Genomic DNA, 18,032 nt, shown 5'->3' with positions numbered 1-18,032 from the left:
TGTCTTTGAAGTAGGTTGTCGTAATGTTTGAGTCTTGTTTGACCTATAAAAGAAGAAATAACACGAGAAATAACAACACAAGCGCTCATAATAATCCTTTTTACCAATGAAAACTTAAAGGGGCATTATTTAACAAGTTTTGTTGAAGTTTTCTCACTCCTGACTGCTAGCTGCATGGCTAACTGAGCTAACTACTATACCTAATGGCATTTACAGTTAGCAGCAGTTAGCGGTTACTCTGGTGATATGCTGCTGCCCCCTTTTGGTATGGAGTATGAATTTGACAGGTGGCTAATTCTTACATAATGCACCTTTAAATTTTTTTCAGCTAGCTATATATATTGCTGTGTAGGCTAAAGGACATGACAGATGTAGTTTGCAGACCTCATGACCCCTCTCTTGTGCTACTGCCACACCATGTTTTCTGTAGTATGTTAAGCTACAAATGCGGTGCTATTTGTGATTAGCATGCTACTGTATGTACACGTCCATAAAAATACATGTAAAATCTGATTCATTCTTAATGTTCCCCAGTGTCCAACCTACCCCAATATCCAGCGGCAGGTCCGTTCAGCCAGTTGATCTACAAGAATATCAACGTGCCAGTCTACACCACACTGAAAGGGGTGAGTGAAATGTTATTTGATGATTATTTAAGGTTTACGCTGCAGCTGGATCTGTGCTGAGCAGCCGCTTAGCTACAGAAATGTCATCACTGTAGGTGCTGTTTCACCTTACAGTACTCTGTCAACTGTTACAGAAAGCCACTCAGATCAGCAGTGTACCTCTACCCGATGATGACTCGGGTTCTGAGGATGACAGCAGCTCCCTGGCCAGTTTACGGACCTCCATCCTGAGTCCAGACAGGAAGAGCAGTGTCCCTGGGAGCCCACGTGCCGTCAAGAGAGGTGAGGACTGCAGATGTCATCATGTCAGGAGCTAGGAAGAGGCTCTTTGTGGATTGGTGTATAATTGTAGTAAAACAAAAAAGATAAATATGCTTGTTTTTCTCCCTTTAACTACTTCTACTGTATCTTTTCCTGTTTTCCAAGGTGTATCCATGTCTTCCATCAGCTCAGAGAGTGATTATGCCATTCCTCCTGACGCCTACTCTCTGGACAGTGACTACTCTGAACCTGAGCATAAAGTCCAGCGAACCTCCTCCTACTCCTGTGAGAGCACTGGGCCTGTGAGTGGAGTCCTGCTTTCCACCTTATTCTACTATCAAGACACAACTCAAATACAGTATGACCAGTCAGCAGTGTTTAAAGGATCCCTGCATTGTTTGTGTCTGTAGGAGATGCTGGAGAAGTCTGGGTACCTGCTGAAGATGGGCAGTCAGGTGAAAGCCTGGAAACGTCGCTGGTTCATCCTGAGGAATGGAGAGATCCTGTACTACAAATCTCCTGTGAGTGTGTCTCGCTGTGAGCCAGCCTGTCTGCTTCCTTCTAAGGTTTTGATATCTGCACAGAAAACATTGCAGGAATATTTCAAAATCTTCCGTGTTTACGTGCAAGATGGCTGCAGTTGAAGGCATAAGTAGTTGTCAGTGTAGATTAAAAAACATTTACATTGCATGAGCACCGCAGTCACAAACTTTGTGATGGAGCTTGTAATTATGATTTTGGACAGAAATGATGATTCTTGTGTGTTCTGGTGTGTATTCAGAGTGACGTGATCAGGAAACCTCAGGGCCAGATCGAGCTGAACTCATCCTGCCGGATAGTTCGTGGAGAAGGAGCGCAGACATTTCAAGTAAGTGGAAAACATGTCTGAAATCCTTAGCAAAGGATCCCAATGCAAAGACTGTGGCATGAATGAAAACGAGAAAACTTAAATGCAGTTCTTAGACAGCAGATGCAGCTACACACACATATAGCGCAGCATCACAGTCGAGCTTTACTGCTGCATACCAGAGAAGCGGCTTAAAATGACATCAGCTATAGTATTGGCCTGGAATGTTTTCCTGGCTCTTCGCAAGCTGATTCTGATCTCGTCTGACACGATGATGCTATCTCAGCCGGCTTGGCTCAGCATTTTTTCCATATTTCTCCCCTTTCGTCTAATCAGTTGATTACAGAGAAGAAGACCTTCTATCTGACCGCCGATTCACCCAACATCCTCGAGGAGTGGATCAGGGTTCTGCAGAACATACTCAAAGTCCAGGCCAGCGGACCGGTTACGGTGGAGACCACCGCCAAGCCCACCGTGAGAGGTTGGCTCACGAAGGTCAGGAGATAGAAGTCATGTTGTCTTACTTGGAGAGTATTAGATAAGATAAATATTCTCGAATGATTTTAAGCTTAATATGAAGCTACGGCTAGGAGATGATTATATTAATAGGTACGTAAGCACTCATTAAGCACACAACATTTCATTTTTACATTTTGTTTTGTTATATAAATTAAACAAAAGAGATATTTTGTGCTGATCAATAGATTATCAGTGTTGTTTTTTCTGCTGATCGACTAATTAAAACGTTTTGATAGCACCTGACATCACACAAATTCAGTGTAGAAATAATGAAGCTTTTGTACATACATTTTGTTTGTATTGTTTATTTTATTAGGTTTCTAACCGGCAATGCATTCTTTGTGAAGAATTTTGATTCACTTATTACTAATCCTTACTTCCCTGCCCCGCTTTCATTGCATATTCACAAGAGGTGTAGGTTAACCAGGCTGTCTCCATGAAGACGATGCCAGAAATAACTCATTTTCCGGCTTAACGTGCTCTTTCAGACGGATATAGCAGCGTCTGTCACCGGGGTGGGGAAGGTTTGACTGAGCACGTTTGGACACGGCTATTCTGCCCGAGCTGCTGGAATGCTTGAGATTTCTTCTCCCCTCCTCCCTCCTTTTTTATTCTGCCTTTCCTGAACCGAAGCCTGTCGGTCTCTGACAGATGACTGACAGCCTCAAGCTGAGATGATGGAGCCCACGTCCTCTCGCCAAACCCCCCCAATCCCTCCCTGAGAGTTGCCTTTGATCTCCTGGTTATGACGTGATCTCGGTTCAGACAGGGGCTATTCTGCTTCTCAGCGCAGTTAACCCCCGGCGACCCCCTCTGAGGGATGCACAGCTGGCTTCGCGTTGACGCCATCTTCCAGTGACATCATTGCTCCATTCACATTTTTCCGAAACTCTCTGAAAGAAGCCTGTCGCAGGAGGTGTTGTGTAATTATCATGTGCCGCTGCATTCCTGGTTAAAGTGAAGTTGAATGCAGGAATCACAGGAGTCACTTTGCTTTGAAATCAAAAAATCGTCCTGTATGGATGTTCAAACTGCCACTTGAATTCCCTGACGTTGCTCTTCTAAATGATTTGCACACCCGCCTCCACACTCCTGGGACATCTGCTGGTCAGATGTAGAAACTCCCTGACTAACATCTGTCAAGCTTTATGAAAACTCCTTTGGTCTGAGTTTCAAAGAATACAGAAAAAATGTACAGTCTTTTATTTGTTTTGAACGGCCACATAGTCCTGACACTTCACTCACACTTTCCTTCTTGTTTCAGGTCAAACACGGACACTCGAAGCTGGTGTGGTGTTCTTTGGTCGGAAAAGTCTTCTACTACTATCGTAATCAGGAAGACAAGGTTAAGAAGACTAGCCTCTGTTTTTTTTTTTCTCCTCGTCTGCTTTCGATTTAGCCTTTTGTTAGTGATTATTCACACCTGCCTCAAAAAGGTTTTGCTTTTTACTGGTTGTCTTAACGAAATAACAGAAATAACATATTGTGCGTTGGATTAAACACACTTAAATCTACCTGTATTGATCTTATAGAAGTTACCACCGTTTCCTTTGTTTGATTCTTTGTTTACTGACTTTCTTTTTTCTGTCATAGTTGCCTCTCGGGCAGCTGCAGATGCGGGAGGCCTCTGTACAGGAAGTGGATCGCTCCTGTGATTCAGATGAGGACTACGAGACAGGCAGTCGAGGTTTCCTCTCCTCCCACTGCACCTTGGTGGTCCAACCGCGAGACCAGAGTCCTACATACCTGCTCATTGGCACCAAGCAGGAGAAGGTACTGGAACAGGCAATATCTTTTATAAAACTGTAATTCAAACCATTATTTTGTTCGTTCATTTCTGTTTGTACGTTGATGAGTACGCTTTTTGTCTACACAGGACACTTGGTTGTATCACCTGAAGGTGGCAGCGGGCAGCAGCGCAACCCTCAAAGTGGGCACAGAGTACGAGCAGCTCATCGGTAAACTCCTCGATGCTGAAGGAGATCCAGGTGAGAAATCCCCGTCCTACAGCAAAGAAGCACTGTTAGGAGCTCTAACAGTCTGTGTTTTGGTTTTTTTTGTAATCTTTTTTTGTGCAGGCATGACATGTGGAGAAAAGTGTACTTCACCACAAATTTTAGCTTTCATATATGCCACAAAAGTTAAAAATGGTTGCCAGGTGGCAAAGAAGCACGTAGATGATCCCTTCTCCAGCTGTACATAATGCATAACATCCTTAATCCAGAGTCCATATGTTGGAGGTGAAGAATCCTTGCATTTACATAAGATTTCAGCACTGTATTCTGTCTTGAGATACAGTATATTTAACACTCGGACATACACAGTAGATGTATAATCGTCTGAAAGGCTTCAGGCTTCATTTACACAACAGCATTCTGCATGTTATTTTGAACCACAGCGTCTGACAGCCTCAATCCACACTGCAGACTGTGTTTACGACCGGAGCACTGTGTGTGAATTCGTGTCAGCTGTTGAGTCATTACAACTTTGAAACTCAATCTTTGTGTTTGTCTGTGTGTGTGTGTGCACGCGTTTGCGTGGGTTTGTGTGTACGTGTGTCATTTCCCAGAATGTGCCTTGTGGAAGAGCGAGGCCTTGAGCTTCTGTAAGGAGGGTCTGCGCTCGCCTCTCACCACTCTGCCTTCTGAAGCGCTGCAGACCGAAGCCCTCAAGCTTTTCAAGGTCGGTCTCTCCACCTCTCACCCCTTTCGTTCCGTCTCTTTTGTTCTGTTCCACTTCCTTTTTCTCCTCTTACTTTCATCTCCTCTTTACTTTTCTGTCTGGTTCTCACTGTGAGGGTCTGTTCAAGGCATCATCCACCCCACTCCAGTTTGTCCAGACCATAGCCCCCCATTATCCCCTCCTACTCCTGGATGCGCTCCGTGGCCCTGCTCTCCTCTTCCCTCCCGCCTCTGAACCAGATCAAAGGCTCGAGGACGAGGGCCCCAGCTCATTAAAAGTGTGGAAGAGAGATAATGGCCTTGATTATCTGCTCTGATTGAGGCCAACCGTTCCTCGGGTTTACAGCCAGTGTGAAAGGAGCCCCTTTAAAGAGGAGACATGGGAGGTCAGGGCCTTCAGAGAGTGGCAGCAATGGATATGGAAGCCACAGGATGGGGGAGGAGACACGGGATCAGAGCAGAGCAGGGACCTTGTAGGAAGATGGCAGATCCTTTTCCTCTCTTTTCAACTCTGCGGCCCTCGGTGCGCCCACCCAGCAGCCCCCTCCCCGCGCCCGACTCATGCTTCACAGCCCCATCCACTACAGTCACTACACTGCAGGATTGAGAGTTGAATGGATCGGCTCTCTTTGACCAGCCAGCCTTGAAAAACAGTCCCAAACGCACACAAAGGAGCGGAGTGAATGGAAGTGACACACTTTTCAAGCTCTACTTCATGCCTTTGAAGTTTATTAATGAATCTGACAAGACTGATGAGAGCTGTTAAATTGGCTCTTTGTCTTCAGCTGTCCCAGTGGATGAGAGCGGAGATTACCTCAAAAAACAATGTCATACACATTTAGACTCAACCTCATGACGTCCTCTTTTGTTGTTTTTTTAAATTTCCTCCGACCTCACCTGGAGTTTTATTGTTTTAACTATTTTAAGACGGATTTAAATGTGGAGTCTCTGGTGTGTGTGTGTGTGTGTGTGTTTGCCTCCACCTGCTGGCGGTACAGTTGAATTAAGAGGTCGTTCCCTCTCTGCAGTCCTGTCAGCTCTTCATCAACGTGCTGGTCGAGTCTCCGTCTGTCGATTACCACACCTCGCTGGCCCAGAATGCTTTGCAAGTGTGCCTGACCCACCCGGAGCTGCAGAACGAAATGTACTGTCAGCTCATCAGGCAGACCAACCGGCGGACGCCACACAACTACTCCCTCACACAGGTCAGCCTGGTGCATATTAACGACAAAACAAAAGCATGTGAATGACACAAGTGGATATTTGTTTTACTTCCACGTTTAAGTTTTCTCCTTTCACCACCTCTTCCTGTAGTGCTGGCAGCTGTTGTCTCTGTGTGTGGCTCTGTTCCTTCCTCAACAACATTTCCTTTGGTACCTCAGACAGTACCTGCAACGCAATGCTGACCCAAGGTGAGAAAACAGGTGGCAGAAAAACATCAATGTAACTCAAACCAGCTGTTTTTAGTCCATTGTTTACATCTCTATCTCTTATTTTTCCACACAGGAGTGAGGTGGGGAAGTACGCGGTGTACTGCCAGAGGTCTGTGGAGCGAACACTGCAGAACGGAGAGCGGGAGGCCAAGCCTTCACGTATGGAGATCGTCTCCATCCTGCTGAGGAACCCCTACCACCATTCGCTGCCATTCAGCATCCCGGTTCACTTCATGAACAACACCTACCAGGTATAGCATGGTCATAGCGCAAGACACTCTTACTCAAGCTGTGTCTACCTTTATAATCTTGCCGTATCTATATCTATATCTATATCTTAAAGACGAGCAGGGAGCAGTTTTACCCGTTAGATCCTGAGCTGCCTCCAGGTAGAGAAAGTACCGGCAGCATCAGTTTATACATTTTGATGTGAGGACGTGTTGATGTTGCCACCTAGAGGCAAATTAAGTAATTACTGCTTCAATATGTAATGGGTACATCCCAATGCCCATATTATTTCCTCAATCCTCACTCGAACCCGAAGTTGTTCTGGGCCACCATCTTGCAGGCTGTTACAAAGTTATTTTTGGTGCGCCGGAGAGAGAGGAAGTCCTTACGAAAGTCTTTTTACAGGCAGACGCGCTATCTTACTGGATATTGGTTGTTGATTGGAGGTTGTAGCTGATACATCACGACTTCACTGGAGTTTCATATGGGAGTAAAGACCGATTAAAATCAATGTTTCACTCCCAAGTTTTATATTTTGTTTTCTAATTGACAATCTACTTAATCAGTGTTGACTGTGGGTCTGATCTGCTCGTGCTGTTACTTTTCTTCGGTGGCACAGTTAGGACTACAACTCCAGGTCAAGCACTGCAGGATCTAAAACTACGGGTCCTGCAGCTCTGACACCAAAATAATATTAGCTGTGTCTTTTTTCTGGTGTTTTTCATCAACAAGAATGAGATGTGTCCCTTGTTTTCCCACATAGGTGGTGGGTTTCGACGGCTCCACCACAGTGGAAGAGTTCCTGAATACGTTGAACCAGAGGATCAGCGTGAGGAAGCCTCAGCTGTCTGGGTTTGCTCTTTTCACTGATGATCCATCAGGCAAAGACCTGGAGCACTGCCTGCAGCCGTCTGCCAAGGTACGATTGTGGATGGAAGAAACCCTCTACACACCACTGAGGCTGTTGTGGCGCATTTATTCAAATTTGTCTCATGTTACCTGATATTTGAAAAGGTCAGTTGTGGGTAGTAAAGGGCTATTTTGACAAATTAAGGCTGTCCAAACCAAAGCCTTCCTCTGTAATTTAATTCCACTCAATCATGATAAAAGAGGTGCCTCCACTTAATTTTCATTTTGGTTACTGAAACTGTTCCAGCTGAGATGTTAAACTCTGTCAGTCTACGGTACATTTTCTGCTTCTTCCACCTTCGGACAGAACCAGAAATAAGGTAAAAGCGTCCACGTGTCTGACCGGAGACTGACTCGTATCCCTTTTTGCTAGATCTGTGATGTCATTTCTAAGTGGGAACAGGCCCTGAAAGAGCTGCATCCTGGGAAAAATGAGGGGACACGGATCGTCCGCCTTACATACAAGAACAGGTAGGAGTTCTTGTGTCGCGTCTGGGTCCAACTCAAACACATACACACACATATCACCTCGCCATCTTTAGTGATGTTGTCATAAACATTTGTCTGAAGAAAGAAAAGGCCTTTTGAAATAATACAACCACACAATAAAAGATGGTGATGTGATACGTGTTTTTCTTCTTTTCTTTGAAGTGAAGTGTACACAATTCCAGGAATTCCAGGAAAACAAGTTTCATGACAACCTTTGCTTCATTTCTGCACGCACAGGTTGTGTTTCAGATCTCAGGTGAAAGGCGAGACGGAGCGTGAGCGCCTCCTGCTGGCGTACCAGGTGAATGATGAAGTTCAGCAAGGCCACTTCCCTGTGAACAAAGAGCTGGCTCTGGAGGTGGCTGCCCTCATGGCACAGGTTGGTAAAGACTGCAATCCAACTTCTTGGTCTAAGAAGACTGCATTCTTCTATTTTTCAAAATGTTCTCTTATTTTGTTTTTCTTCTCCCAGGTTGAACATGGTGATTTGGAGCGACCAGCTGCCTCCTCTCCTACCGGCTCTCCTCAGCCTAAATCTCAGCTGATCCTCCTGCAGGCCTTAGAGCGCTTCTACCCCAAACGCTACAAACAGGACTGCAGCTCAGAGCAGCTCAGGTAAAACAAATACCACTTCCACTACCACAGGCTCAGTTATTAGTGACACGGAAGCCACTAACAACTTTTTTAAAAGCTATTACTTCAGTCTCTTTTTCAAACTCAGCATTACCTGAACAATGTTCGAGTGTTGCTTTAACTTCCAGACATGACATAGCATCATGCCTGTCAGAACTTTATGTCCTTATACAGATTTATTTGTTGTGTTTTGCAATACTTCCTTGCAACCAAAACAGTCTGACAAACACAGCGGTGGCACTTTGTCATAAATGAATCAATGAAATCGATCCATGTCAGGCAAGGCCAGATCAAACAAAACACTGCAGGATGTTCTCGCTGTGCTTGTTCTTGTTCCTCGCTGTAAACTTTAACCTACGTTCCTGTGATCCTTTCAGAGATCTTACTGAGCGTTTGGCCACTAAGTGGTCTATGCTACGTGGGTGCAGTGCATCCGAGTGTGTGAGAATATACCTGACCGTGGCTCGGAAATGGCCCCTGTTTGGAGCCAAACTCTTCAGTGCCAAGGTAAGAGATCAGCTTTTAGTCCGTTATATCCAGTCTTTTTTTAAAGTTGTATCGACAGCGAGCATGCTCTCTTGACACAAATCATACCTTTCTAAAAATTCACTTTTCATTTGGCTTGCACACACACAGCCACCCATCGAACTTTCAAGCACAGACTGAGCCAGTTTCAAAAAACCCAGACAGGAAGCTATAATGTTTACCAGGATGAGTTACACTGTAACACGACCTGTCTTTGTGTTCCCTATCCACAGCCTGTCCCGCCCTCTCCTGTTGAGCAGAGCCAGGTGTGGCTGGCAGTCAATGAAGATGGACTGTGTGTGCTGGACTACACAATGGTGAGTTTCAAACTGTCGTCACATGAAACAAATAAAAAGAGAATGGCGTCACGTTTAATCAGAACATTTAAGTATTTCAGAAAATGTGTCCCTCTTTCTTCATTTCATTGCTCCAAAAATTCCTTTTTACAACTGCAGCGCTCGGCTGGCTCGGCCACAGCGGAGATTTGTCGACCCGTTGGTCTGGAATGATTTTCACTCTGTGGTGTTTCGAAAACCAGAAATCCACAGGAAAATAAAATGGCCAGACTCCGACTTGACATTCTTGACCCTGACAGACAGCAGATCCGACATGTAAATGATGTTAGCCCGAGCTCTGTAATTTTCAGCAGCCCGTGTTGACCCATTTCATTCCTGGTCTGGTGGGCAGCATTGCTCATGCGCTCTCAGAAAATCAGAGAGAAAAACAAAGTGAAAATAACAAGAAGTTTGCTGGAAATCATGTCACGCTCCTTCGCACTCAATTTACCCCTCAGAAAAGAAGAAACCGAAATGATTTCCCCAAATGAATTCCATACTCTATTTCGAGATTAGCAATAAAATCAGAACGAGCTCCCTGTTTATATACGATTTACTGCACGTTTCACACTGGCAATGCTTTTCATCTTTCAGCACACACTGGTCACGTACGCCTACCAGTCTGTGATTACCTTCGGCGGTTGCCGTGATGATTTCATGGTGGTCACGAGCCAGCAGAAGGAGCCTGGAGTCGGGAAGAAGAGTGTAGAGAAGCTGGTCTTTGCGATGGCTAAACCAAAGGTACGTTTAACGAGTACATCTGCACAAACGGTCAGTCTGAATGATTGCCTGAGTGAGCTGAGGCGTGTAGTTGTGTAATAGAAATATTGGTAGATAGAGTGAGTACTCAAGGTATTAAAGGAGAGGAGCTAAGGGAGGGAACAGAGAACCCTGACTTATCCATACTCACCTGTCTTTACACACAAGTGAAAGCTGATGGAGAAAACAGGTTGTTTCTCTTATTTTATGTGCAAAACCTCAATGGAGCTTTAAAACAGACTCATATTACTGGTGTGAGTGAAGCTTTTGAGAGTAACTTCATTCTTGTCGCAGATCAGCGGGGCTTCTCAGGTTTTCACATCTTCCGTGAGCCACTGTGGGCCTCCAGCTCCCCAGAATCAAATGAAACACGACCGTATCATCATGTTAAAGCCATTAATCCCGCTCTGGTCTCACCTGTTTTTGTCTCAGATACTGGAGCTGACTCTGCTCATGGCCAGCTACATGAACCACTGGAACCCCAGCCTCCCGTCTGCCTCGCACCAGCCGCTCGGCCACTGGGACGTAGACGGCCGGCACTTCCCCGCAATGAACTACACCACCAAGGGCCCCACACTACTGTGAAAGAACAACAAAGACTGTTTGACTACAGGAGGCTTGATGACAACAGTTACCTTTAGTCTGCATTCATATGGAGTGCGTTGGGTTGCATGTATTACAGAACAGGTACTAGGAGATTATTTTTTCAAGTGTTTTTTTTTTTAATCGAGATTTAAATTTAGAAACGTCAGGATTGGTCGTCTTAGACAATTTATTTCTCCAACAAAAGAGTGTTTAAACTCTGCCTCACTTAGATGTAAGGTCATCTTCTAATGCCTTGTTAAAATTAGACGTAAACACAGCAGTGATCTGAGGACCTGTTTCATTTCCACAGGCTTCGTGTTTTCCAGTTGTTCAGGCGTCAGACTCTTTTTTTCTCCCATAAAAACAAAGCTGTTGTCTTCTGAGAGCTGCGTTGTCTGGAATACAGCGTTGCGTGTCGCTGAATGATCACCTATACTTGACGATAAAATGTAGCTTGAATTGATTTATGAGGTACGGACAATCTGATATCGATGTGTTGGTGTTACTCCTGGATCATCATAATTAATGTTGCTCAAGGATCGTCTTTGAAACTGACCAGTCATGTTTTTGTAATGTCAGAGCAACCTGGGGGAAAAAAGACCTGACAAAACATCAACAGTCTGGTTTTCGACACTGTCTCATGTGTTTTAATAAATGTCCTGGAACAACATTAATCATGATGTGAAAAACACCAACACGGCGCTTTTAGATACACCCATGAGGTGCTGTGCAATTAGAAAGGGACCGATATGGCATGTGAGACTTCAGTTTCATAGTTTTTAGTGTCTTAATTTGATATTCTCAGTATAATACTTCTCTAATTTAGAGCTAGTTCATTGACCCAAAGTCTAAAGATATTATGTTTAATATGTTTATTAATATTCACATTTGAGCTGCTGCAACCACTTTAAAATGACTTAAATGATGAATTGAGTATGAAATGTATTAAACTAATCAATTACTCAACTATACGTTTCAACTCTACCGCAGCAAAATTTGGTTTTCCTTGTGAAATAGTGGGTAGGACTGCTTTTCCCAAAGAAATGAAGGTAATATTAAAGGAACCTTTATGTAATCCCTTTCTACTGGGGCCTTAATATTTAGCTTAAAGAAGGTCAAATTAAAGTGCGTCAGCCCAGATCTGCTAACAATGTAATGTTACCGAGGTAAACGATAAGAGGGATGGGGTCTGCATCTATGCTAAGTTTTTAGCAGTGCAGCATGTTTATATGTTCATTTTTCTCATGGTCCTCCACACAATATGTCTCTGAAATCTATAAGACATACAGCACATTCATAATCAGGTCGCTTAGCGTTGTAATAATTAACAAACAAACGGAAGTGAAAAACAAAAGAGCTACAAAGTATTTTGAATGACTTGAACTGTCTTGGATCAAACCACTGTCTTGCTCATGTCCATACTAGTTATTTATTTTATGTCCAACATTTTTTTTTTTTTCCATTCACACATTACCTTTAGTGATGTTTTCCACCACATTTATTTTGAAAGACTTAGTTTGCTTTTTTTCGTAGCAGAGTAATTTAAGAGCAGAGTATGTTTGGTTACTGTATCTGTACTAGAATGTGATTGAAAGAGGGTGTTATGTCGCCTTATGTCGTATGTGTGTGTGGTGACAAAATAAATGGTACAATCCTGTGTTCCCGTGTGTTTCCTCATTACTTAATTCAATCTTTTTTGCTATTGACACATTAATAGGCAACTAAAAAATCACCTTGAGATTGGGCTTCACTTGATAAATGAATGAAATAACACCATGCAGGGTACAGTACACGTTCAGTTACCCATACCCACAAAGACTATTCATACTGTATATTAAAAATAGGCTTTTTATAGCAGATAATAGGTAATTCTCATGAAAAGCCAGATAATTTTACTGTTATGTCTCTTTATTTTTTGGATGAACAGACTTCTCTGTGATTATAGAAGTGTAGCAACCTTTTTATTGTACTTCTATTGTACTTGTTTTGGCCTATTCTCTGCACAAACTTTCATTGGCTCTCTCACAAAACACCTTCTGCCGCTCAGGGTTCGTGAACGGTAACAAACTTCAACATTTTAGTCGAAGCTCCTTGTGGAAAAAAAGAAACTGTTCCTACAAACAAAACAAAGCTTCTTCTCTCATTCAACACATCCATAAACTATACACTTAGGCTGTGTACTGGTCGCACACAGCCTGCCCAGTCTACATGTTGCACTAGAGTTGAGGTTGTACGAGTGGAAGCTGTTCTGCTTTTTCTTATCCAAGGGGGTCAAAGTGGTAATGGCATTTTTCTGCCAAATATATGCTGTAAATCCCACATTTTAATAGCTGGTCTGAAGCCCTTGTTGTTCCATAGCTGCTCTTATACAGAGTGAACCGCTCGTTATAAGGCTCGCTGCTGAATTTCTGCATGCCTTCATTGCTCATCAAAAAAGAAAATAACTCGTCTAATTTTTCCGCGGTGCAAAGCAGCTCGGGCCACATGCTTTATAAGAGTTTAAATCAAATTGCATTTAAAGTAACACATTCCAGTGTTGTTGGATGGATGGAGGTTTTGTTTCCCTTACTGTAAACCCTGAATAGCATTTTTACTGGCTGACTGTGTCATAATGAATGTTATATGAATTATGAAAGAAGCAGAATAACATTTAGCCAGAATATAAAGGGATGTATGTGCAAAGTGTAAAGTTTATTTTAAATCATAAAGAGCCTTGTGTTCTGTCTCATGAGCATGTGATCGCTTCTCCCAGAAAGAAATTCGCAAGCATCTTTCATTCATGAGAAATATGTGGTGGTAATGTTGGCTGCAAATAGAGATTCGTTTCATTATTGAATAATCTGCCATTTATTTTCTTGTAATTTATAAGTGGATTTCTCTACAAACACCAGTAAATATTAAATAAATGGGACACACTCCAAACTTCAAAATAGTGCAGCAGTGGGGGGACTAGTACTCAGATCCTTTAGTCAAGTAAAAGAAGAAATAGTCTAAAAAACGGATTATTACAAGTAGAAGTCCTGACTCCTTTCACATCATATATTTATGTTGAATATATTGTTCCATTTTCATCCATCACAAACCCATGTAAGAGCCTTTGAATGTTGTATTTTTGTCCATGTGGAGCCACTTTCTGAAACACCACTATTACATAACACGTTTGCGATGTTACATGTCAAAGCAGAACACTGTGTGCTGTACAGGGTGTTTTAGGAATTAGAGTAAAACCTGTTGTTGAGCAATGTCTGTAAAACAGTGACATTCCTCCTTTAAACCTCTCTGAACATGTCATCTGACTGTTGGAGGGCAGGATCGTAGGATGTCTTTACAACATGAGATTCACATATATAAGCTGGGGTGAGACAGGGGGCTGTGGCTGTGTGTGCTTCGAGGGGCCTCATGTATGTCTCTTACGCAACCCTGCAACATGTGGGTCAAGGGCAGATTCCACCTATATGAGGATTCATGTTCAGATTCTTGTACTTGTCCCTTATGATCTGTTTCAGACCTGTGACATCAAATCTCCATTGTCTATCGATATTTGATCTATTGCATGCTGATACTAGTCCTGGCTTTGAATTATTTAGCCAGGCTTCATTCTTTTCAGGCCTCAAGAGGATCAAACGTGTTATTGCCGCCTTTGGATCTGAAAGTAAGATTAAAATATCTGGAGGCATAATTAAAGTGGCTTTATTGGCATGATTGCATATGGTACAACGTTGCCAAAGCATTTTAGCATCAACTGTGCAGTTGTAGTAAACTCAAATTAGACAACAATAGTAATCTCTTCACCTTGGACTCTGGGATCTTGTGACGCAGCCTTTGTCCCTATTTTCTGTAGAGCCCTACTGATAAATCAGCTGGCCGATATTATTGACCGATACTGGCATACGTGGGCTTGGTGAGAACTTTTCCTTTACACAACTTGCTACATAGAAAGATGCTTGGTGTAATTTCCAAGAATGCCATCCCCAGTGAAGTATACAGTTTCAGTACGCTGATGAATAAAGTTCATTGTTTTACTGTAAAATACCCTGCCTCTAGTGTTCGATAGCAGGAAGAAGACTCCCGCACACTGTCCACTTCACTCGCAAGTAAGTTTAGTGCAACAGTGTTCAATAACCTAATGTAAAGGATTATTGCAGAAAATGTTAATGTGTAGCCTATGTAAGAATATCGACCAACATATCCTTATATCAGCCACTGAAATCCAATATCAGTCGGGCTCTAATTTTCTGACATATTAAGCGATTAATTGACAAAATAATCAATAATGCATACATTTTTTAATTTAAGACTTACAAACTGCAGTTCACATCACACATCCTCAGCTTTCGGGGTTGATTCCCAATAGACAGACTGTGGGTGGGGTGTTATTTGATGAATCAGACTGTGCAACATGCAGGAGCCTGCAGAGACATGGGAATAACCCCTCCCCCTCCCCCTGAACAGCTGTACTGTCACCTGTACTGTATATAATATCAATGCATAACACTAAATATAGTTTAACCGAGCTGTCAACACAATTCATACATGCATAAAGTGCATTGTGAGCATCAGTGCAGCTAAACTATAACTTCACATGTACAGTATGGAAATTAAATGACCTTTGTGCTGATTATGCGATTGTTTGCCTCATATCGACCACCTGCGGCGGAGGGGGGAGGGGGGGGTCATGGTCCCATCCATTTTTATTTGCAATTTACAAAACACTTGGTGGCTGTGAGGCAATGGGAGGGTAAATGTGAAACAGCAGTTTTGTGGTGGTAATTGAATCCATACTAGCCTAGCTTAGCCTAGCCTGGGAGCACTCGGAGAGATATCAGTGGTGCGCTCCTCCAGCGTGGGCTGCCTGCCGCTAACTCCGAGCTAACCGCGGGACGAGACGCAGCCGAGGGGAGAGAGCTCACCGAGAGGGACAGGTAGGGCTGGCTGCCCGAGAGCACCGAGGCTCACTGTTAACGGGACATTGTGACATGTTTATGGACCGTTAGTGTGGATAACTTGTAGCTGGGTTTTTTTTTCTCTCCCCGTGTGTTTGTTTTTTTTAGGAAACCAGGAAAATGACAGCCAAGAAGCCGCAGAGCATGCTCCGGGAGGCTTCCCATCAGATTATTGCCGGTGGATCCGCTGGTGAGTCCAACAATTGTTCCACTTCAGCTGTTTGGGACACTTCAAACAGATTACGCAATACTTTATATAGCAATGCATGCTGCTAAATGTAAGTAGCATATGAGCACACAGTGTTGTCAGTGAAACATAAACGCAGTGACGCCGTCCTTCCCGTTTGTCTTGGCACGAGAACCGATCCAAAATGTGTCCTGCTATCGCTTACGCGTCGTTAATCGACAACCGAATAGTTAAAGTGTTCCGCGGGAGATGTGGGAATCTCCGGGCCAAAGATTACGCATGTGTTCTCAAGATAGTTCTCACACTCCTCACATGCTCGATCCGTGTGGGTGTTCACGGAAGCGTCGGAGAAGCGCATGCGTAAAGGTGTCCAAAACAAAAGGGGTTTTCTTCAGTGCAGCGCGCGGAAAGGAAACTTTCAATGAAATGTTCTTTGTTATTTCAACCAAAATTATGATGAACTAACATCACCACCTGCAGCTTCACTAAAACAATAACATGAACACATGTGAGAAGAGTCAGAGCCACAGGAAGACAATGAATAGGATGCAAACTCACTGTAGGTAATAAAAAGCTTTGTGGAAGTCGTTTATTCATGAGCGCAAACATCTTTAGTGTAGTTGGAGACCAGTCAAATACAAATCATGGACTTACATACAGTACAGAGTGCTGAGGACACAGATTGGGCTAGATGATGGCCGGAGTACAGACAAACCAGGTGCAGTGAAGAACCAAGAAATCTAAACACGTCTTTAAAAAAGCTTTTTAGTGTCCTTGCGTCCAGCCTGAAAGTGAGCAGGAGTCACTTTTACCTCACACACAATCTCCTCCGTTCCTCCTCCCATTGTCTGTATGTGAGTGGCTTTATGTTGCATAACTCGGCTGACACGTTGTCGAAGAAAAAAGGCAAAGTCAGCGAGAGAGACGACAGCCGGTGGAGTAGGTAGTCGAGTCAAGATCACAAATAACAATTTGCCTCACGGGGCTCTGCACAGCTGATGGCACATTCTGTCCTCAGAGCCTCATGAGACAGTTTCCCCTCGATCAGAGATGCAGTGCAGGAGGAGCTGCGTAATCAGGTGTTCGTCATACGTTTGGTGTAATTAACAGCTTAGTCTGGCTCTCGTAATGAGTCTCGTGGGGGGGATGTCACGTGGGCGTTGGAGATGGAAAAACAAACGAATGACGGTTCTCTTAAAAAGGGGTTATAATTTACCTCCAATCAAGTTTTGGTGACAGCGCCAGAGGTAGCCCTCCTCTAAGTGATCACACCTAGTGAATAGTTATTATGCCACAATGATTATAATATAGTTGAGCCAAAAAACGGGCTGTCTAACGACTCACACCCGAGCCATTATTGTGAAACAACAAATGTGTTGAAAGAGTTTGAGCACGCAGGTAGATTGCCTTATTCCGTCTGCTCTGCCTCACACAAAAAACATCAGTTGCAGTTTGGCAGAAAGTGGCGGCAGGTAGGGTGTTGATTGCATGAGAAGATAGTCGACTCTTTTTTCGTACACGTTCTGTAAAGAAGTATGCAAAACCAAGGTCGAGGTCGATGGTTAATCATTTTACATTCCACAAATCGAGCAGGCGGCAGTGATAGTCAACGGTAGTAATTCACCCTTCATGAACTGCTTGCTGTTAAAATGTAGTCTCAGTCCTCCACTCTGCACGAGCAGCTCAGTGACCAGCAGCTCAGGATTGTGGCTGCGTGTTATTTGTGGAATGAATGTGATGGATTCACACGATGTGGCTGCTCCGTAAAAAAGCCAGAAATGTCGCCGGATACCAGAAGAAATGCTGGCAATGTACATTCCTGCCGATATGTTTACAACTTTACCTTACTTTATGTCGCAGCCTTACATTTCTTTAGGTTCCGCTTTCAATTCAAAACTGTGTGGTGACAATGCTGTGTTCATGGCTCGGTTAGGCTTAGGCATGAAAACCACTCGGTGAGGAAAAGATCATGTTTTGGCTTAAAACGCCTGATTTTTGTCGCCCCCCCAAAACACAGCTGGATGTCGTTCCCCTTTAAAAATATCCAGTGGTGTCACGCTTACAAATGTTTC

General features: G+C 43.6%; 2 protein-coding genes across 3 annotated transcripts in view; both read left to right on the top strand.

Annotated features, from left to right (window-relative positions):
- The window catches only part of plekhh1 (pleckstrin homology domain containing, family H (with MyTH4 domain) member 1), a 29,132-nt gene extending 16,645 nt beyond the window's left edge, over window positions 1–12,487 (top strand). For both annotated transcript variants that reach the window (XM_084381767.1, XM_084381766.1), the window contains exons 10-30: window positions 535–626; window positions 761–908; window positions 1,053–1,189; window positions 1,298–1,408; window positions 1,669–1,755; window positions 2,071–2,229; window positions 3,518–3,598; window positions 3,847–4,026; window positions 4,130–4,241; window positions 4,823–4,935; window positions 5,963–6,139; window positions 6,249–6,346; window positions 6,441–6,618; window positions 7,359–7,514; window positions 7,878–7,975; window positions 8,231–8,372; window positions 8,466–8,608; window positions 9,004–9,133; window positions 9,385–9,468; window positions 10,081–10,227; window positions 10,678–12,487. In XM_084381767.1, the coding sequence (XP_084237893.1) occupies window positions 535–626; window positions 761–908; window positions 1,053–1,189; window positions 1,298–1,408; window positions 1,669–1,755; window positions 2,071–2,229; window positions 3,518–3,598; window positions 3,847–4,026; window positions 4,130–4,241; window positions 4,823–4,935; window positions 5,963–6,139; window positions 6,249–6,346; window positions 6,441–6,618; window positions 7,359–7,514; window positions 7,878–7,975; window positions 8,231–8,372; window positions 8,466–8,608; window positions 9,004–9,133; window positions 9,385–9,468; window positions 10,081–10,227; window positions 10,678–10,830 (2,726 nt within the window). In that variant the 3' untranslated portion in view covers window positions 10,831–12,487. The remainder of the gene's footprint in view (window positions 1–534; window positions 627–760; window positions 909–1,052; window positions 1,190–1,297; window positions 1,409–1,668; window positions 1,756–2,070; window positions 2,230–3,517; window positions 3,599–3,846; window positions 4,027–4,129; window positions 4,242–4,822; window positions 4,936–5,962; window positions 6,140–6,248; window positions 6,347–6,440; window positions 6,619–7,358; window positions 7,515–7,877; window positions 7,976–8,230; window positions 8,373–8,465; window positions 8,609–9,003; window positions 9,134–9,384; window positions 9,469–10,080; window positions 10,228–10,677) is intronic.
- A 3,093-nt stretch (window positions 12,488–15,580) lies between these two features.
- The window catches only part of slc25a21 (solute carrier family 25 member 21), a 94,744-nt gene continuing 92,292 nt past the window's right edge, over window positions 15,581–18,032 (top strand). The window contains exons 1-2 of the mRNA XM_084382198.1: window positions 15,581–15,752; window positions 15,882–15,963. Of these exons, the coding sequence (XP_084238324.1) occupies window positions 15,894–15,963 (70 nt within the window). The 5' untranslated portion in view covers window positions 15,581–15,752; window positions 15,882–15,893. The remainder of the gene's footprint in view (window positions 15,753–15,881; window positions 15,964–18,032) is intronic.

Source organism: Pagrus pagrus (genome assembly GCF_965226575.1).
Source record: "Pagrus pagrus genome assembly, chromosome: 18".
Lineage (NCBI taxonomy): Eukaryota > Metazoa > Chordata > Actinopteri > Spariformes > Sparidae > Pagrus > Pagrus pagrus.
The sequence above is the reverse complement of the archived record's forward strand: the minus strand, read 5'-3'. Positions and strand labels throughout refer to the sequence as shown.